This window comes from Callionymus lyra, chromosome 10 (assembly GCF_982586985.1).
Source record: "Callionymus lyra chromosome 10, fCalLyr1.hap1.1, whole genome shotgun sequence".
Taxonomy (NCBI): domain Eukaryota; kingdom Metazoa; phylum Chordata; class Actinopteri; order Syngnathiformes; family Callionymidae; genus Callionymus; species Callionymus lyra.
The window spans coordinates 12,199,336-12,218,967 of record NC_141827.1 but is presented as its reverse complement, the minus strand read 5'-3'; the positions used below and the strand labels follow the sequence as shown (position 1 = coordinate 12,218,967).

The 19,632-nt window shown below is 41.2% G+C and overlaps 1 protein-coding gene across 5 annotated transcripts in view; it reads right to left on the bottom strand.

The window, feature by feature from the left end:
- The window catches only part of kif21b (kinesin family member 21B), a 52,422-nt gene that overhangs the window by 12,926 nt on the left and 19,864 nt on the right, over positions 1-19,632 (bottom strand). For 2 of the 5 annotated variants that reach the window (XM_087801761.1, XM_087801766.1), the window contains exons 3-27: positions 19,306-19,488; positions 18,418-18,567; positions 17,634-17,768; positions 16,836-17,012; positions 16,625-16,740; positions 15,918-16,113; positions 15,338-15,527; positions 14,546-14,609; positions 13,352-13,582; positions 12,963-13,077; positions 12,749-12,878; positions 11,427-11,615; positions 11,168-11,367; positions 10,994-11,101; positions 9,961-10,277; positions 9,367-9,547; positions 9,094-9,297; positions 8,906-9,007; positions 8,309-8,474; positions 7,952-8,012; positions 7,815-7,863; positions 6,587-6,831; positions 6,031-6,099; positions 4,929-5,039; positions 2,100-2,138 (exon numbers count right to left, since the gene is read on the bottom strand). In XM_087801761.1, coding sequence (XP_087657887.1) covers positions 2,100-2,138; positions 4,929-5,039; positions 6,031-6,099; positions 6,587-6,831; positions 7,815-7,863; positions 7,952-8,012; positions 8,309-8,474; positions 8,906-9,007; positions 9,094-9,297; positions 9,367-9,547; positions 9,961-10,277; positions 10,994-11,101; positions 11,168-11,367; positions 11,427-11,615; positions 12,749-12,878; positions 12,963-13,077; positions 13,352-13,582; positions 14,546-14,609; positions 15,338-15,527; positions 15,918-16,113; positions 16,625-16,740; positions 16,836-17,012; positions 17,634-17,768; positions 18,418-18,567; positions 19,306-19,488 — 3,728 coding nt within the window. The remainder of the gene's footprint in view (positions 1-2,099; positions 2,139-4,928; positions 5,040-6,030; positions 6,100-6,586; positions 6,832-7,814; positions 7,864-7,951; positions 8,013-8,308; positions 8,475-8,905; positions 9,008-9,093; positions 9,298-9,366; positions 9,548-9,960; positions 10,278-10,993; positions 11,102-11,167; positions 11,368-11,426; positions 11,616-12,748; positions 12,879-12,962; positions 13,078-13,351; positions 13,583-14,545; positions 14,610-15,337; positions 15,528-15,917; positions 16,114-16,624; positions 16,741-16,835; positions 17,013-17,633; positions 17,769-18,417; positions 18,568-19,305; positions 19,489-19,632) is intronic. The other 3 variants (XM_087801762.1, XM_087801763.1, XM_087801765.1) reach the window with 3 other exon arrangements.

The window sequence follows — 19,632 nt, the reverse complement described above, 5'->3', positions numbered from 1 at the left end:
ACAGTTGATCACACACTGTAGCAGCGATGCACGAGAAAATAAACCAGCAGCGGCTTCATCAACACATGCAACACCAGTCGGGTGAGAAATGAGCAGCATCAGCGTTTGCACCCAAACTTCCTTCCGGGGCCAAGAGGGAATTGAATGACTTCACCGAGCTGACAGAGGTGAGCTGAACTTTGCACCAATTGAAAGTAAGGGTTTGAAACTGAATAAAAACATGACGAGAGTTGAACCCAAGTCGTGCACATGGGTTTCTCTCCTGGATCTACATAAGAGTCCCGGATGCGTCACGTGCAGCACGAGCGCTGCTAATGGATGTTAAACAGACACCAGAGCAGGGAGTTCTCACCTCCACACACACACATTCACACATTGTAGAGATAGTGGAACTCATGTTAAGATGTCATGTGACCAGCACCCTCCATTGTAATATTCATCTTTTTGTTCATTCAACTGAATGTTATAATCGACAAATGACACAACTGAAAATAATAGTATAAAACTATTTAAAAGAAGGGTTCCTTGTGCTTTCCATGCTCAGGTTTTTACACAAAGTTAGTTTTCATTCACTCAGAGCAATTACGATGGTCGTACATGTACAAAACTTCTTTCACTTTGAAACGGTTTGACAAACCATTAAAGCCAATGTATCTTAGTGATAAACCCAAGAAAGTGTACACTATGAGATTCTGTCCATCTTCTTTTTTCCTTACAATTTAGCACGTTTGAGCACAAAAGCTTTACATAAAAGTCCAAAACCTGTTATCAAAACAAAAAGTAAACTAAATAAGGCAAAAACAAGTCGCTCTCTTCGTACAAAACAGTTAAAATATATACTTTAAAAGGCCAAGACACAGAAGACAAACACAGGAGTTCCAGAAAATAAGAAAAAGCCTGCACGAATAAAAAGGTCTTAAGATGTTTCTTGAAGGAGTCAGTAGATCATCAAACACAGAGGGAGAGGAAGATCGTTCCAAAGCTTAGGATCAAATGTTAAACAATAACACTCCTATCTATCAGCAGAGTTTGTAAAGAAGCCAAATGATAATGTAAAGCCGAATATGCTGGCTTGTGAAATGTATTTTTTTTCTGTTAGAGGATTATAAAATTATTTAAATAATAATTATAATTCATTAAAATGTGTAATCTTGATTTTACTTCTCTCTTTCACCAACTTTGAGCAAAATACAGGTAAACTTAACTTGCTATGCTATCTGAACACTGTCGTGAGCAGAGAAGCAGAAGGAGCATGAATGTTCCTTCCCAGATGCAACACTAATATACTCAGGGACTCATTCATTCTTTGTGCTATTAGGCTGTTTAATTCTGAGTTTAGGGGCAGGAGCAGAGTGAAAGTATGATTTTTTCTATGTTAACTTTTTTCCTTTTTATCCTTGTTCTTTATACTTTGCCACCCCTTGCACATTTTTGCACTTTGTTCTGGTTTTTATGAAACTTGCTGTACCAAAATGGAAACCTAATTTCCCAAAAGGAGATCTCCAGAGGGATAAATCAAGTCTATCTATCCATCCATCCATCTATGCTGAAAGCTATTTTAATGTTGATAACTTGGACTGGTATGAAAACTAGTCACTAACAGCAGGGTCTGTGTGGCATTATATTGAAATAATCTTAACTCGTATATTTATGGCTGACTTTATTCACATTGGCAGCTCCAAAATCATTAGGGTTCCATTTATATCTGATAACAGGATGGACACAATCAGATACTACAGGGCATGTTGGACGTTAAGATGGTTGTTATTGAATTAAAACGGAGAGAGAATAGAGATGGCAGGCAACACTCTGGCAGGTGAACGATCACATTCGTGTAAACATGTCGGACATTGTTAACTTTTATGCGGGAAAAAAAAAAAGAGTTCATTCAGATCTGGTGATGAAGTTGCACAAAAGAAAGTAGCACACGAATGAAAGGAGCTGGTGGGTGGAGGAAGCAGCGTGATCATCATGCACCACAACAGCCCGGAGGACACACAGGGAGAAAATGGAGGAGCTTCCATCGGAGGCACAGGTGACACCAGGTGAGTTCACATCACGACAGGATCACGAGAAAGTGACGGACAGAGTTGGTCTACCTGAGCACCTCGGAGAGCGAGGAGTCGCTGTCATCCGACCTGGAGGCAGAAGAGGAGCAGGGCAGGGGGTGAGGGAGGAGGCAGGAAGAGGAAAGGGTTAACCACGCGAAGGAGAGACAGAAGGGTTACTGACAAAGCGTTACTGGGGGGAGAAGGACTCGAGGGAAGGGTTGAGGTCGAGGCTCGACCATCGATTATTAGGAAATGTGTTTGAAGTCGGAACGTTAGAAAAAGACCGTCACTCAAACATGTTCATTCACACAAGAGATGATGCACTCGGCTTCAAGAAGAAGTTTAATCGACACCTGGAAATGATCGTTTTTAAATGGTCAAGCTAAGGCTCATTGATCCAGATCTGGAGTTACTTAAGTGTCAATAAATAACGAGACTTGGGGTGCCATCGGGATATATCACAATACAACATAAATAAACACAAGTATTGAAAATGAGTGATGATACTGATACTCATAATGATTCAACCCTTTGCTTTTTCATCCAGCGCCCCTGATGGCGTATCAGGAATCATAAAGAAATCTGTATGGAGTTAAGAGTCTACGTTTAAATATCAAAACTCTCCACCTGTGAGTATATTTCTTTTTTTTATTACAATTATCTATTACTTTCAGAGAACATTATATTTATTTTATAGTAACATACCATTAAATTAAGATAAAATAAATTGATTAAATGTAGACATGTTGTTCACCATCTGTCTTTTGGGTGAGCACTCATTTATGGAAGTGATTTATCAGGAAATGATTTGTATATAATATCATTTATATATATATATATATATATATATATATATATTTGACCACCCTGTTGAGTATTACTGTCAACAAAACTAATAAAATGTCACAACAAACAAAGACATTTTCATTTCAACGTGCTCAGTTATAAGCAATAAATCTTCCATGAACGATTCCACCGTTGTGTACTTCTGATCCAGGCCTCCATGTGTGTGCTAGACTCTCCTGCAGCTCCTCTCTGCTCTGAAATTAGTCCACAGCCGCCCGAGGGGCAGCTAACACAGTTAACAGAGAGGAAAATCCAGCTTATTGGTGGATGAACTCATCGATCAAACTCACAGGCCGCTGAGAACGATTAAAGCCGTTAAGGAAATATAAATCCAGACCACACCCACGCGGGAGGGCTCACTGGGGAACGCTGGTGCAATAATAGTAATATGATATTGTAAATATTTTACAGCCCCAGGTCACCCGGAAGCTCCATGTCTCTTAATAAGAAACCAAAGTGGAAACGTCTGGAGGGAGCGAACGTTCATATTCCTCACTCGCGCCCATACTTTTTGCTGACCGTTCCGTCCACCGTCTTATTTGTCATATCCATCCGGGCGCTCCTCGCGGCGCCTGCTTAGGATGCATAGGTTGCACTGGTGGGAAAGTAATGCGAGGATTAAAAACTCCTGAGCCTCTTGATCCATTGTAGACAGAAAAACGCTGTTGGGAATTCATTTTCGCTAACTCTCATGTCATTCAAACTCGTGTAAAGTGTTCGCTTCTAATCCCAAAAGCAGCCCGTCTGTTTTCATGAATAAAGGAGAGGCTTGTAAAGACGCCTGCGATAATCACAAAAGTCCTTTTTTCTGTAAAGATGCATCAACTCTGTAATCTTCTCTGTCGCACATATTAATTAACGTGTCGCTCATTTGTAGCGTTTCCCATTTTACCACCAGGAAGTGTCTTTCAAATTTTAATACCTCAAGACCGCTGCTTTTTAAACATTTACGTTGTTTACGATTATGCTTAACCATGGAAGGGATGAAGTCATATATGATGCACATGATTTGGATGTTTTACTCCCAAAACACATACAAATTTGAAGACTCTGAAACTAATTCAAAGTGCTCTCCACATCTAGAGAAGCTATCTTGTGGGCTTTTTGGTTGCTGCCCCCGCAACCCTCACTCGGCCAACCTGGGAAAATAGTATAAAAACATGATGCCACTCAGTAGGGGAGGATGAATTTGAGATGGAAATATGCTTGGCTTAACATCCAGTTGAGACAGATGCTTTGAAGGATTACTGGAGCCGGCTCCTTTAACTGGCCCCTGCTTGAGTTAATAAAGTACCCACCGGCGCCGCAGGATGTAACACAAACTCTCATCAAAACCAACCCACACAGAAGACTTTCTCACCATAATGTGAAAACTATTAGAGGATCAATAAAGCTGCGGAACGTTCTCGGATAAACAAAGAATCACACGTCGACACAAACGATCCGGAGCTGAGCGAGCGCCGTGTGAAATTAGCAGCTGACATTTGTCCAGAGCCAAAGTAGGAATTAACTGTCGACGGAAGAGGGAGAAGAGTGTAACGGCAGCCTCACTTCTGACATTAACAAATGAAAGATAGATTATAGCGTTTGTGTGAAGAGGTACTTTCTCCCCCCCGCCCCGTATTTAAATAAGAAAGAGGAGACAAACAACTGAACTATTTTAATAAAATGCAGGGCCATTCATCACCGGCTCTCACCAAGTCATCGTCTGTTTCCACTTGTATTCGTCTCTCACTAATTCATGCAGCAATAAAAGTGTTTGTGATGCTCTCATGCAATCTGTACTAAATGTTTCCGTGGCTATTGCCTGACGCCGCTCCTGCGGCTACTGCACACCTCCAGCGGCTCTTCCAGCTGCTCGATGAGCAACTTGTCAGGTAGAACATTTGGAATCTAATGAAAACTCCCGTGCAAGTGGGTTTTGTCAGCAGGTAAACCGTGGGAGAGGCTGCATGAAGACATGCGGCTCCATCAACAGTGTTCCCCTCAAAAGTTGATACTTGGTAACGACGGTGTGCTTCGTGAACTTACTTGTCCAGGGCAGAACCTTGGCTTTGGTTGCTGGTGAGTCTGGAGAAGACGTTGCGATCGTTTCTCATCCTCAGGGGAGGCGAAGAGGGTGGAGTGTAGTTGTCCGAGGGTCTGCGTGAAGCAGTGGACAGTGTTAGTGTGACCCCCCCACTAAAGTTGCACATCTGATGGCATACATCCATATTTCTATTTCAGAGACGGGTCTATTCAACTGCATCATATTGTCTAGACATTCATGTAAAGGAGTATATTATAGGAAGTGGTCAGCAGGGGGCAGAGTGGTACTTTATGACCTATTAAACAATGATGGGTCCTCATGAAGTTCTCCAGTTTTAATGATTGTCCCACATTGACAGGCTGGCAGGTAAGTTTAAGAACTGAATTGTACATGATTAAATGTAATTATTATTGTTATAATATTACTATTATTATTATTATATAAGAAGTTTCTATTTGTTCAGGCTTTTCCTTGATTTTCTGGTGGTGCGTTCAGTGACTGTGGGAAACGACAGTGACATTGAGTCTCCCTGTAACGTTGTGACGCTCAACGCTCTGCGCCTTTCGATTGACATTATAGGAGCCGATTTTAAAAAATATTTTACGAGAATCGTCACTTAAAGAAACATCTTAAGATGTTTTAATTTGTTCAGGCTTTCCCTTGATTTTTCTGGAACTCCTGTTGTGTTATCAGTTTTATCTTGACCTTTAAAGTATATACTTTATTGAATATTGTTTTGATTGTTTAAGCGCTTTGTGACCCTGGTCTGGAAAAGCGCTATATAAATAAAAAATACTTACTTACATGTCACATTTTTTTCGTAAATGCTCTAGAGTTGTGAAATTCAGTTTTTGTCCTGCATAATATGTGTGTATTTTGAAATAGAAAATATCTAAATATCTATGTTGGAACTCATTGTGTTTTGAGAATGCAGATGAAGAGGAAACGCTTCACTTCAGAACAAGATGTATTGACGCAGAAGCTATATTTCACTGGGAACTTTTACATAAGATGTGTAACCGTGGTAACGTGATAGGCGTTTTCTTCAATAACGCTCGAGGGAATGTGAAGTGAACAATAGACAAAAGATCAAGATTTATTTACCTGAACGATCGGTCGTAAGACTTCCTTCTGGTCAAGGGGGAGGTGTCATAACCACGAGACTGCCTGGGACTGGAAAACAACACGCATTTTAACAAAACTCAAAAGACAAAAGGACAATGGACTTGAGTGGAAACAAGTGTAGACAGCGGAGTATTTTAACTTTTTAGAATTGGGTGTGAAATCTGTGTGTTTTAGAAATGTATTCACTGAAGTGTAAACGTTTTTTTTGTTGGCTCTTTGGTGTGTTTTGGACATGTTGAATATGTACAGTTGTATGACCTTGTTATGCTTGTTATGACTATGTAATATTAAATGCAATAAAGTAATTTAAAAAGGAAAACAACACCAGTTTTAATCACAACCTACACGGCCACATTCTCTAGGGAAGCCCAGAGTACAAGATTTCTGTTTGATCGACTATAGAAAAAATATTCAAATTCTAAATTCTAAATGTTAACTACCACACAGGTCATTGGGACATAACCTGAACTAAGGTTTAAATCGTTGACCAGTTATTCCATTATTAACATCCACAGATTAAAGGTTGATGACTTACAAGGTGTGGCCTCTGACTGGCAGGCTGATGGTACGGAACGCACGCTCCTTCTGAAAAGGCTCTCTTGGCGAGAGGCTGTAGTTGAAGCCCCCCGGCACCAGACTCAGTCTGTCCTCCTGGATGTCCGTCAGTGAGGCCAGTGACTTGGTGATGTGCTGGTGTTTGCTGCTGGATGTGGGATCTAGCGGGGGTCCCAGACACTCTGCGGACACGGCTTTCATCTGAGCTGATAGACGAGGTTCCAACTGGTGAAAATAACAACATTGTATGAAACATTGATCCCAACAGTGAGTGATATCAACCATCAGCAAAAATACTGAATTTTAAACCAATAGCACTTGTTTGATGAATGCAAGGGAAATTAAGCTGGAGGGACAACAATATGTGATATCGTTTGAAAAGTTGGTCTGCAGTGCCACCTAGTGGTGATCTTTACCAACGCTAGCCAGTGGGTTTTCCACATATAGCACATTCTGAGGTAATATAATCTTAGTCCAGCAGAGGAAATCGAGGTATAATAAAAGCAGAATAGAAAAAAAATACAAATATAATTTAACTAATGAATACAAAAATGTATTAAAATAAAGATTATACTTCACAAATTAATAGTAGTTTTTACAATTTGGGTATTTGAACTTGTTTAGGTTGCACATAAATATTAGTTATATATTATATTATATATTATATTATATTATATTATAACTAATGTCCAGTGTTGGACGGGGATTTTGTGGTTCTCCATCATGAAGGGTCAGTTTGACTTTCATTCTCCTCTCTGCTCCACCAAACATATTATTACATAATATATAACTTGGTTTGACCCCTGACCTCCCCAGCAGCTTTAAATGCCATGGAAAAAGATCCATTGACATCAAGAGCTCGCTAGAAGTTTGAAATTTTAAAGTTTGGTCACGATGACAAGTTATGACTAAAGTTGATTGTACAATAACAACAAAGTTGGAGATATATTTTCATTCTTCTCACATAAAAAAATATATTGAACGGCCACATTTTAGAAAATTCTATATTTGTACACATCAGCTTGCTTCAATATTGACTTATAAAATACAAAGAAAAATGTTATCTAAAATGTTTGGAGGAAAGTAGACACCCTGTAAAGAAGGAACAGAATAAGAGTAGAAATGTATCTCTTTGTTGAGTGTAATTGAGTCTGTTGTCAAATATGGGCTCAGTGTGGAAGGAAACACATGATAAAAACAAACTCTACCTTCATTTTGAAATCATCATGGCTGCTGGATTCCTTAATTTGAGTAACACTGGAGGAGGTAGAGAGCAAACATGAAATATTGAAGCTCATCTATTTCACATTAGAGGCAAAGAGAGGAATATTGCATAAATGGACACCTGCAGTCTGAAGCTTGGCTGACCTCAGACGGCTCCTCGTCTGTGCTCACGTAACCGTTCTCTGAAAGCAGAAGACCAACACAGGGATTGAATCTGGAGCAGACTATGTGCAGAGTCATCTCAGTACAAAGGCAGTTGGATATTTCAAGCTTCCTCGGTTGAACGCAGAGAGTCGTGTACATTTGCTCATACAATTTGAATTAAATAATTCAAAATAAACAAGCTGCATATTAATTTATAAAAAACTTTACTTCTGTGCCAAACAACTCAAGATGATTGAGCGGCAAAATACGTTTAAAGGGTGAAATTAAGATTAAAGGCATCTAAACACCAAGTGATGCCTTGACTGACACTCACCCTGCTGGGCGTTATGGATCAGCGCCTGCAGCTCAGGGATATATTCAGCTTTTTCCCTCAAGGCATCAAGGATCATGTGATTCTGTGAGGAGCCAATCACGTCCGTCTGCCTGAGTTGGCCCTCCAGCAGTCGGATCTGTGCCTCTCTCTGAACGACCTGTAAGCTCTATTTAAAAATGGGGAAAAAGTATTTTGTTGAGGCAACTTAAAAAGCTTTTCCTATCAATTTATTTTGTCCCTAAACCGGCAATAATTTAGCCTCTATATAACTTAACAGTTTGTTTAAAGTGTTTGTTCTGTTTATCGATGTAAGAATACATGAATATTTTTGTATAGTAACCATCTTATTTTACTTATTAGGATGTTCGATGTGAGTGGAGTGGTAGGCGTGGGTTTCATTTGTATAGTGGAAGAAACTGAAATTTTGTTCTGAACTCAAGTGTTGATATTTACAGTTTAAATTATGATCTAAGCTTCACATCAAGGTCACAATAGACATAAAAACAACGAGGCATTCATCAAATATACAGTATATGTTAAAATTGAATTCTTTTTTATTATTATTATTGATTTTTATTATATTATTTAGATTCTGACCTTGTCAATGGATGCTTTCAGGAAGTGGTCCAGCAGATGGCGTGCTTCAGCCAGTGAACACGAGCTGATAACCACTGACGTATCCACCGAGTCCAACTCATCCTGCAGGAATATGAGAATTTTTATTTATTTTTTTAATCCTGAGGTGCAAGCATAATAGTTTATTGGTTGTCGTTTTTGTGTTCTACCTTCGTCTCCTCTATTTGCACAATAGTGGCCTGGCAGTCGGACAAGCTGTCGTTTATATAATCTATATTGGCATTCAGCACCTCGATCTCCTCGTTTATTTCCAGGAGCAGGCGGTCCTCTGCCTCGGGACCCTCGCCGTCTGCCATGAGTACCTCGCGTTTATGCGAGAGTGTCTCCTGCTGGGCTGTCAGCTCCTCTCGCTTCTGTCTCGCACAAAAAAAACCCGACATAAGAATTCTGAAGAGCTCTTCAAGCGGGGGAAGCTGTGGCACCTTAATGAGTCGATCCATGTCCGCTTCCACGTTGGATATGGTCATTCTCTGCATGACGATGTCCATGATGCGACGCTCGAGAGCCTGCCACTTCTGACGGGCACACTTGGAGAAGCTACTTCTGTTGGTTGCTGTGTTGATGCCCAGGCCCGGGGGCTTTCGCTGGAGTTTTTTCCTGCTGCTGAATGATAAGAAGTAGACAGAAAATGAGGATGATAGAGAGATTTGCTTTAATAAATGCATGCACATATACAATTAAACCAATAATATGCATTTTTTAAGCATAAAAGAAAGAAACACATCTATACAGCAATACTATATATTTTGAAACTATACATTACTTTGTATTAATTAAGTCATTTACTTCGTTTGTTTTTGTTACCATCTACGACATCATCTAGGGCTGCATAAAAGATCATTTTCGGAACAAAAATCTTTTAATTATTTTTTATTTACATTATTTGAAATATTATTTATTCATTTCCACAATATTCTACACATCCTATTGTTGATTTAGTCATCTCTAAATTCATTCATTTATTTTGGCATTCCATGTTTTTCCAAATCCAAGCAGAACATCATCGCTAATCTCACCCGATGACGCGAGTCCCGTCCATGCTGCCCTCGCTCTCTGCCATGTAGCCATAGCTGCCGTTCTTGTTATTCCACTGTCGCACTAAACCGCTGACGCTTCTTCCGTTCTCGGGTTCGGAGCTGCTGGCTGTGGTGCTGGCTGATAGCTCGGCACCGGAGTCCGACACTGAAGCCATTTGGTTCCAGCGGGCAACGCGTCCGGCCACGCGGTCGGACATGGGTTTGGCCATTCGGCGCAGGGCGGTCACCTCCTGCGTCTTCCGGCGCAGAACCACCTCCTGCTGTCGCTTCTGAGATTCCAGGGCCCTGATTTGGTACTGAGGGGCACAAAACCGACGTTAAAGTTCTCGAGAGCGACCTTGGTCTGGGTCGAGGCGTTCTTGACTACGAGTCTTCTCTAAAACAGCTTGCAGAAAGCAATTTGGACAATCATTGATGACTACATGTCAGCTACTGCAACATTAAAGGTAGGGTAGATGTTCTTCATCAAGAACTCACATTTCTCCGATCCTTAAAACTCTTCACTGGCTTCCAGTTTCTTTCAGGATCAACTTTAAAATTCTGGTTCTTACTTTCAGATCTATTCATGGTCAGGCTCCTCCTTACATCAGTGATCTGATCCAGCCTTACACCCCAGCTCGGGCTCTGAGGATCAGAATCTACTGATGGTTCCTCGCACACGGCTCAGGCTAAGCTTTGGAACGATCTTCCTCTCTCTTTGCGCTTGATGGAGTCTACTGACTCCTTTCATCTTAAGACGTTTCTATTTGTTCAGGCTTTTCCTTGATTTTCTGGAACTCCTGTGTTGTTCTCAGTATTATCTTGATGTTTAAAGTATGTACTTTTTTGAGTATTGTTTTGATTGTTTAAGCGCTTTGTGACCCTGGTCTCGAAAAGCGCTATATAAATAAATATTACTTACCTACTTACTTATAGCGTTTTTTTCTGAAACGTAAGGATCTGAGCACCTCATCGCAGGAATTCTAACCTGAGTTCACTCGTACAAATGTGAAGTGTTAAAACCATAACTGACCTCTTGTCTTCGCTGCTCTTTCTTCAGCTGAGCGATTTCTCTGGTTCTCTTGGCTTCCACCACCCTCCTCCTCTGCTGTTCCTCCTTCATCTGCTTCATCAGAGTCACCTGAAGAAGAACACATCTCTGATTCTAGTGACCTTGCTTCCTTGCGTTTCTCCTTTCGAGCCTCACCTTGGCTTTTTTCATATCGTTGACCTCGGACTGCAGCTTCTTCAGCTCTCGTTCATATCTGCTCTGGTTTTTCAGCAGTCGAGCATGTTCCTTCTGTGCGGTTTGAAGCTTCTGCAAGTCGCGGTTCATCTCCTTCAACCGCTTCTCGTACTCCTGCTTGACTCTGTTCGCCTTCTCCTCCGTGAAGTTCTCCATGGACACTGCCAAAGTAGAAACATGTTCATCCAAACGCACGTCCAACGGCGGCACAAAAACTCACTGAGGTTTTGCAGCACTCGGTCTCTCTCCAACTGCGTGTCCCTGATCTTGTTCTGCAGCAGGATCAGCTTCTCCTCGTACTGGAGCTTCAGCATCAGCAGTCTCCTTTGGCTGTTCTCCAGTTCGTCTATTAACTTCTGCTTGATCTCTATTTCGCAGGTGAGATCAGCCAAATCGGCCTGGAAGTTGGCTGGAAATGAAAACGGAGAAGGTCATTGGAGGACAAAGGTGCCACCTGAAATCAGCAGGAACTTTATTTGTACCTCAGTCTGAACAAAACAGCCTTGTTACTGTACTGTCCTTTCTATTGGTTTTAATATAAGAACTTAATTGTTTCACAAAGAATGTTGAATTAAGTAAACAAGAAAACATTGTTTCTCTGATTAAACATGAGCAGAAACATTCAGTAGAGGGAAAATAATGGGTTTTTGGCATTCATCAATATTCAAGTAGATCTTTTCGTGGCCTATGATAAATATATTTACGAGTGATAGATTGATCATCGTGCACATGTTTTTAGGATCCCTTCATTTTCCGCAAAGTTTTTTAAAACCTGAGTATAATTTCAAAACTGAGCATAGATTTACTCACTTTTATGAATGAGACCAGTGCTGTGTCTCAAATCGCATACTTATCTTAGTATACTAGAAGTTAGTATGCATCAGGATAGTGTACATACTCACTAGTACGCAAATTCTCCACAGATAGTACGTCTCAAATCAAACACTGCTGCTACACACTAACCGGAATTGAGGTGACAGCTTCTTCTTCTTCTACTATTATTTAACGATGGTTTCAACCAACTGTTTGAACACTATCGCCACCTGCTGGCAGCACATTTTGCAAGTTTGGAAAAAGAAATAAAGAAAAAATATGAGAATCGAAATATTCGCGAGATATTTAAGATGGTATCAGCACCGAAGACGTGTCGTCCTCCTACTGCTGCGGAAAATGCACCTGTAAGTATATCTATATACTGTATATGCATTTATATATGACGTAACTTCCGTTTAAAACGTCACTAAGATGGAGCCGTTTAGGGTGGTTAGTGTCCATCGAACCATACTCAGTTTTGTGGGCGTTTTAGTGCGCCAATTTAGTGTGCATGGCGCACTAAATTTCGCATACTAAGAATTGAGACGCACTTACTCACTAAAAATACTAACTTTGAGTACGCTAGTATGCGATTTGAGACACAGCACTGCTGTTTTCAAACGAAGTCTAAAGTCTAAACATTTTATATTCGCTTATTTTATGTACCTTACCCGTGATACATTTAGAGGCAAAAACAAAAAGGAGGATGAGTTAATTAAAGAAACAGACCTTTCTCATCAGAGTCTGAGTCCGAGTCCACCAGGCTTTCATCGCTCTCAAACTCCTCCTCTTCCTCTCTGCCTTCTTCCTCTTCGTCCTCCTCGCAGCCACTCTCCTCCTGCAGCGGGGACATGATGTCCTGCACGGCCAAAATTAAAAGCGATGGATCAGAAACAAAATCCACCACATTGCAACACACACACACACACACATGCGCACTCACACACGTCACCTCTGCGTAGTTATCGTCAGAGTCGATCTCTCCGTTCTGGCCGTTCTGTCCGTTCTCGTGGTTGTGCAGCTTCACCCTTTTCTTGAAGCCTTTCTCCAACTCTGGGCTGTGAGAACAAACATTTTAAAACGTATTCCTTTCCACTAAACATTATGATTCATTTAAGGTTTTAACATCTTTTAAAATCCCCCAATTCCTTCCAATCCCATTAAGTCCAGTCATCCTGGTCAACTGTTCTGTCGTCTCGTGACTCTAGTACTTCTTGACCTGTGATGCACTTCTTAAGCCGGACGCTGCTCCCTGATTGTATTAGCAAGACTTAGCAATGGAGCTTTGACCAAATGTTGACAAACAGACTAATCAAGTAGAAGAAATCTTACCTGATCCTCCTTTGCCTCCTCTCCTTTTTCTTCAGTCGCTCAATGTCTAGTTTGGCTCGACGCAACACGTCTGTCATCTCGGCCTCCATGGATAAGGATGCGGGCGAGGAGCCGGGTGGTAGACCAGGGGCGGGGCTCGTACTGGACGACGGGAACTGAGTACGGGAGGAGAGTCGAGCAACATGTCGCCGCAAAGATTCGTTCATGGCCTCACTCTCCAGCAGCTTGGACCTTTTGGGGGGAGCAGACAAACATTCAGTAAAGTGAAGGCAACAAGTGATGGGCTGGTAAAGATTTAAGAAGGATTGTGTCACATCTCATCATTTTATTTTAAAACTTGTTTTGTATTTTCTCCTGTTTTCTGAGGTCCCAGGTGCCAGATTATAATTGTAACTACCCGTCTCCTCATGTTTCTCTTCTTCGCCCGACTTGTGGTGCGCTTTGAGTTCCCTTTGAACTGTGATATGGACACTTAAGAACTTTTTATTTTATTTTTAATTTTTTTAATGAATTATATATACAAAGAAGACCGAGAAAAACACAGGAGTCCCAGAAAATCAGGGAAAAGCCTGCATGAATAAGAAAGTCTGAAGGAGTCAGTCGACTCCTTCAAGAAACTCTCAAAGAGAGAGGAAGATCGTTCCAAAGCTTAGGAGCAAAAGTCTGGAAGGATTTCTCTCCTCTGGTCCTGAACCTTGTGCGAGAAACAGTAGATTCTGATCCACAGACCTCAGAGCCCGAGCTGGGTTGTAAGGCTGGATCAGATCACTGATGTAAGGAGGAGTCTGACCATGAATAGATCTGAAAGTAAGAACCAGAATTTTAAAGTTGATCCGGAAAGAAACTGGCAGCCAGTGAAAAGTTTTAAGGATCAGAGAAATGTGAGTTCTTCTACTAGAGCGGGTCAGAATTCTCGCTGCAGAGTTTTATATTAACTGCAGGCGAGACAGATCCTTCTTGTTAAGACATGAAAACAGACTGTTACAATAGTCCAAATGAGAAGATACAAACGCATGGATTACAAGCACCAGATCATGTTGTGACAACATTTTCCTATTATATATTATTACTCCTATTATTATTATTATGCGGTGCCAAGTGTACCAGAAATTATGACATCATTGGCCCTTGAAAATACTTGGAGGTTTTGTCCCTTGCATTATCTGGTGAGGTGCAACATGGATGAAATCTTACCTCAGCTCCTCGACTTCTCGAATGTAATTTTGGATGAGAGTCCCGATCTCCTCATTGCCTTCACCTGCAAATGAAAGTCTGCTTAGACACATTCTAACGTTTAGGTTCTTTAAGGTCACATTTTCTACACATTTTCCCGCAAGTGTCGCGGTTGATGGTGTTGCTGAGATGTACACAAAAAAATAATTTCTCCAAATGCATTTTAAACCCCAATACTATTTCTACTAATGTTGCGACTCATTTTATTCCCGATGTGTTCAAATCTTGAGCTGCATTTTATTTCAATGGGTTCAGTCAGAACGACTAATGAAGGAGAAATTATCACAGATAAAAAAGAGAAAATCTGACTTGTTTAACTTGATTCTGACATGGACAAAGTTATTGCTATTTTAATTCTAAATATTATTTGTTTATTTGTTGTCTTTTTCCCGCTTTTGAGCATATTGAAATATTAAATCAAACAATTTAAATTCAATCAAATAATTACATTTGTTTAGATTGTTTCTTAAATATTCAGCTCAGATAGGAATAGAAAAGGATCTTGGATGATATGTCATGCAATAATAACACAAATTAAGGATCGTTTTTGCTTGAAACCCCAAAACATACACACTCTGTCCCTATCAAAAAAAAATGTCACACCTTAATCTCATGACTTTTTTTGAAGAAGCGCCAAGTGAATTTAAAAATAATATTTTTTATATGAACAAGGCATTTCTTTTTTTTTGCCTGGTCAAGGCGTTCCCTGCATGTTGCACTGTACACATCCGAACTCTGAAATGCTTGACGTACTTGATTTGGCCAGCAGGGAGCTGACTTCATTGGCCAGCAGATGCGTCACTCGAGAGTTGAGGTGGTCGATGGTCTCTTGCATGGCTTTCACCCTGTGACGCTGCGTGTCGTTCTCCCTCTGCAGCATGGCGTTCTCCTGGAACAGGTCGCTGTAGCCCTCCGTCCCGTCTTCACACGCGACACGCTTCCCCTGCGGAAGAGAAACGCGTCACAAGGAACTAACCCATGGACAGCTGACAGAGTTATCTCCACCAGTCCGGCAACAACGCACTATTACTTCCACATCACCTCCGCTATGATCACATCGAAGTAGACTCAAGTCTTAGTCACACGTTTATTTCCCAATAGTTACCGTGGCAACCCCTCCATCACATGACAGACAGAGAATTCTGCTGTGCCTTCTGGGAAACAACATGTATTCGCCTCATTACTGCCCCAAACAAAGCTAAAGCCAGATGATTGAGATCAAAAAATGTATAGCTTCATATTTGAAGTTTCATCCAGAAATATGGCGTTTATGAGCCGATTGCCAGCGAGAAGTCTTTGCTAAAGATTCCACATGTGTGGTCGGCTCACTCACAGCCTTGTACTCCATCAGCTCCAGCTGCAGGCGGGCGATCTCGGCTCTCAGGGCGCTGATCTGCTGACTGGTCTTGTCCTGGTTCACCACCACCTTGTTCTTGATGTTGCGGGCGCGGTTGGCGTACTTCAAAGTATTCAACGTCTCCATGAAGTCCCGGTCGGAAGGACTGACACAGGCGATCATGACCGTCTGGCTGGAGAAGTTATTGAAGCGAGAGATGAGGGTTTGAGTGATCATGGTCTTGAATCTCTGGCAAGTTCAATGCACAAATGTACAGTAAACCTCATCTGTGACCCAGGATTTATTTGTGTCATGAGTGTCCTTTTAGATGAAAAACTGTGATGCATACATAAAATAAATAGTTGTTTACGCTCTAAAATAAACAATGGTGAAATCTTCCATGGAGCACTTGAACTTACCATGAACTCTCAAGGTCCACTGCACATTTGTGTAAGTGCCCTTGAGCAATGTGACTGCTTATGATGTTAGCATGTTACTTTACAATCAAATCTGACTGAATGGATATTTTGTTGTTATAGTCTGAGAAAAAATAGGTTTAATTTTGATAAAATGAATATTATCTAACCATGTTTTCTAAAACCACCATATTTTCTAAAAAACACACATGTGGGGTATACTCTTGGTTAGTAGTTGGAAGTTTAATGAACATTATTAATGCAGCAAATGTGTCCCTCATGATGTACCTGTTCCCTCCCAGTGAGTCCTGAAGCAGCCTGGTGAGTTTGGAGTCTCTGTAAGGAATGTGTCCTCCTTTCTTCGACTGATCCCCCAAAGCACTGATGACATTCCCGAGGGCCAGCTACAACACACACACACACACACACACAGACACACACACACACACGCACAACATTTAGAAACTTTAATACAAAAGGTTAACCAGGGTTGACTCACAAGTCCGCAGTTGATGGAGATTCCTTCTCGAGCTCGCTCTCCTGTAGCTCCGGTGCGTTTCAGTCTCTCTGAGCCGGCGAGGTCCACAAAGTGGAACTTGGCCATCAGGGCCTCGTACTCTGGCTGGGCGATGGAACGGTCGACACCATTCAACTCTCCCTTTTCCCCCGTTCCATTCTGTGAATTAAATAAAGATGAAACAACTATTTTTTTATTTTGGCATTTCCCATCAGGAAATGATCCTCCTGTATTTATACTTTATACATATACTTCTAACCACACGTCAGTGCAGTACTATAATATAAATCCTTTCCTTCACTCTAAATTCACCTTCAACTGGGTGATTGACAGTTTTATAAAATGTATTTCGCTCTTTAATCACTGTCAACCAGAGAAAATTCAATATGAAAAGATTATACGAGTCAAATCAGGCTCCTTACATGTTTAGTGCTTGTTTTTTTTACGTTCAGTTTTTATTTATGTATGCAACACAGTATGGTTGTCAAAAGTATTGATAATCAATACGGTACTAACTTGCAAAGGTATCAATGCAAATGGTGCAAAATTATGTTTTAGTTATACAAGTTAAATTTGACAGGATAGAACACTTGGCTCTGATTGGACCGAGTGAGATAGTAGAATCCTGTGTGTTGGTCTGGAATATCATGATTAAAAAGGAAAGTTGTAAAAAAAAAAGTTGGCGTTCACAAGATTGAAAAATACTGTGTAACTGCTCTATAAACCAGGAAGGCAGTGCACTTCCTTTAGCACTTCCGTTTATTTCTCCTGTGCTCTCACCATTTCTGGCTGCTGGCAGACTCTCATCTGACAGAGATGAATGGTGAAGATGGCGTGCGAGCGAGAGCTTTGAGCGTTCATCTGGGTGCTGGCCGTGGTGCGAGAGAGAGCGCCGAGCTTCAGACACTGTAGCAGCTGCAGCACAACGGACAGAAGACAATCAATCAATTAAAACTTTTTAATTTAAAGCATAGAGAGGAGTGACTGTTATTAACCTTCGCTTCAAAATAAATTCTCCTCTCACTTTCATCCCTTATCTCTCTGCAGCCTCCTCGCTTGCATCTCTTCCCTCAACCTGCTCTCACGTTCAGAAGCCTCTTCTTGATCAAGTCTTAATGAGTCATTTTAACTCTTAGAGGTATGGAACATTTGACTGTGTTTTTTAAACAGACGGTCGTCAGTCGTCGAGTGGACAATGCTTGAAAATGTTTTCCGGGATTTGGGAAGAAGGAAAGGAAAGATATTTGTCCTAATGACCTCAGACTTTACTTCACAATAATAGGCTTTAAGATTTAAAGGTTACAAACATTAAAATCACAGAAGAAAATATGAAATAGGGGAATATTCTGAACAAAGGTGAGTGGGCTATAGAATTCAAAGTTTGCTCACAACGTTCAGAGGAACACCTGGCCCACCTTAAAGCATCTCAATTGGTTAACAACCAAAGTCAATTAAATGAAACTAACTTGCATATAAAAAAACATTTTTTTTACTTTCCTGTACCTTTACACTGAAATAATCACAATAGAACAGTGTAATTCAAATAAGAGACAGAACGATCTACCTCGTCCTCCGAGTGCACCAGCCTGGACGTGACCCCAGTCGTGTAGATGCTGCCACTTCCGTCCTCGTGGATCTTAATGCCGGACTTCCTGTTCCTGCTCTCGGGATCTCTGGTGCCATCGAACAAATCCAGGATCTCTTCGTTATATAGCTGAAGAAGAACAAAACGCACATTTAACATTTTAGGTTTAAGACGGTGAATATTTGTCAGATGTAAAAGCTGAATGTCAGGAGGTTCATTTCTACGTAAATGACCGTTACTCTGCATCTTGATTCAACCAATACTAATTGTAATAAGCATCAATATTTGGTCGAACAGCAGCTACCAAACTGCCATGAGGGGGTCAAGAGAACAAGAAGGTGGGGGTTCAGCTGTTGCCAGCCTTGGACAAAAACACACCCATCTGTTTATAATCAACTCAGATAACCTTTGACCTCAGAGAAAACAAAGACAGCTTGGCGAGTGAGGCAGAGGGAGAACGAGGATTTAACACAGCTATAAGTGATCTTGAAAGACGACCAGATCATCGACTCACCGTTGAAAAATATTAACAAACCAGAAGCCTCTGGAGGAAATGGATTCTTGATTAGTCACATTATCTCAATGATTTACTGCCTTTATTTTAAACCTGAATGTCTTCAACCCCCTGGTGATCGGGGGGGTCACTAAAAGTAATCGTCAACATTAATCAGCACATATTCAGCACCCATCTGTCATCAAGTTGTCACTTCCTGTTTGTGGAAAAAAAGGGGGCGGTGAGGGGGGGGGGGGGTATTGTCCCATCTGGTTAGAGTTAATGTGAACCGATAACCATCACTGCTGCGACACACACACACACACACACACACCATCAATAGAGCGGTGTCGATCACAGGTATGAACACTGACCTCCAGGAACTGAGCGCTGACTTTAAACTCCGGCGGCAGAGTGCCGTCCTCTTGGGCTCGCGTCTTCCGACTCTGGATTCCTTCAAATAATTGGTGGACCGCTCTCGGTATGATGCCCTGCTCCAGCGGGCTCAGACTCACATCGAAGCCTGTCCCCATGGTGTACGTCTTCCCCGACCCCGTCTGAAAACAGCAGACGCCAAGGTTTAAGATTCAGGGCCTCATGGACAGAGAAGTTTGTGTATTTTGTATTAAAAACGGTCAAACACTCAAATCCAGAAAATCGTGAAGATCAATGAAAATATTCAGACACAAATACAAGCACTT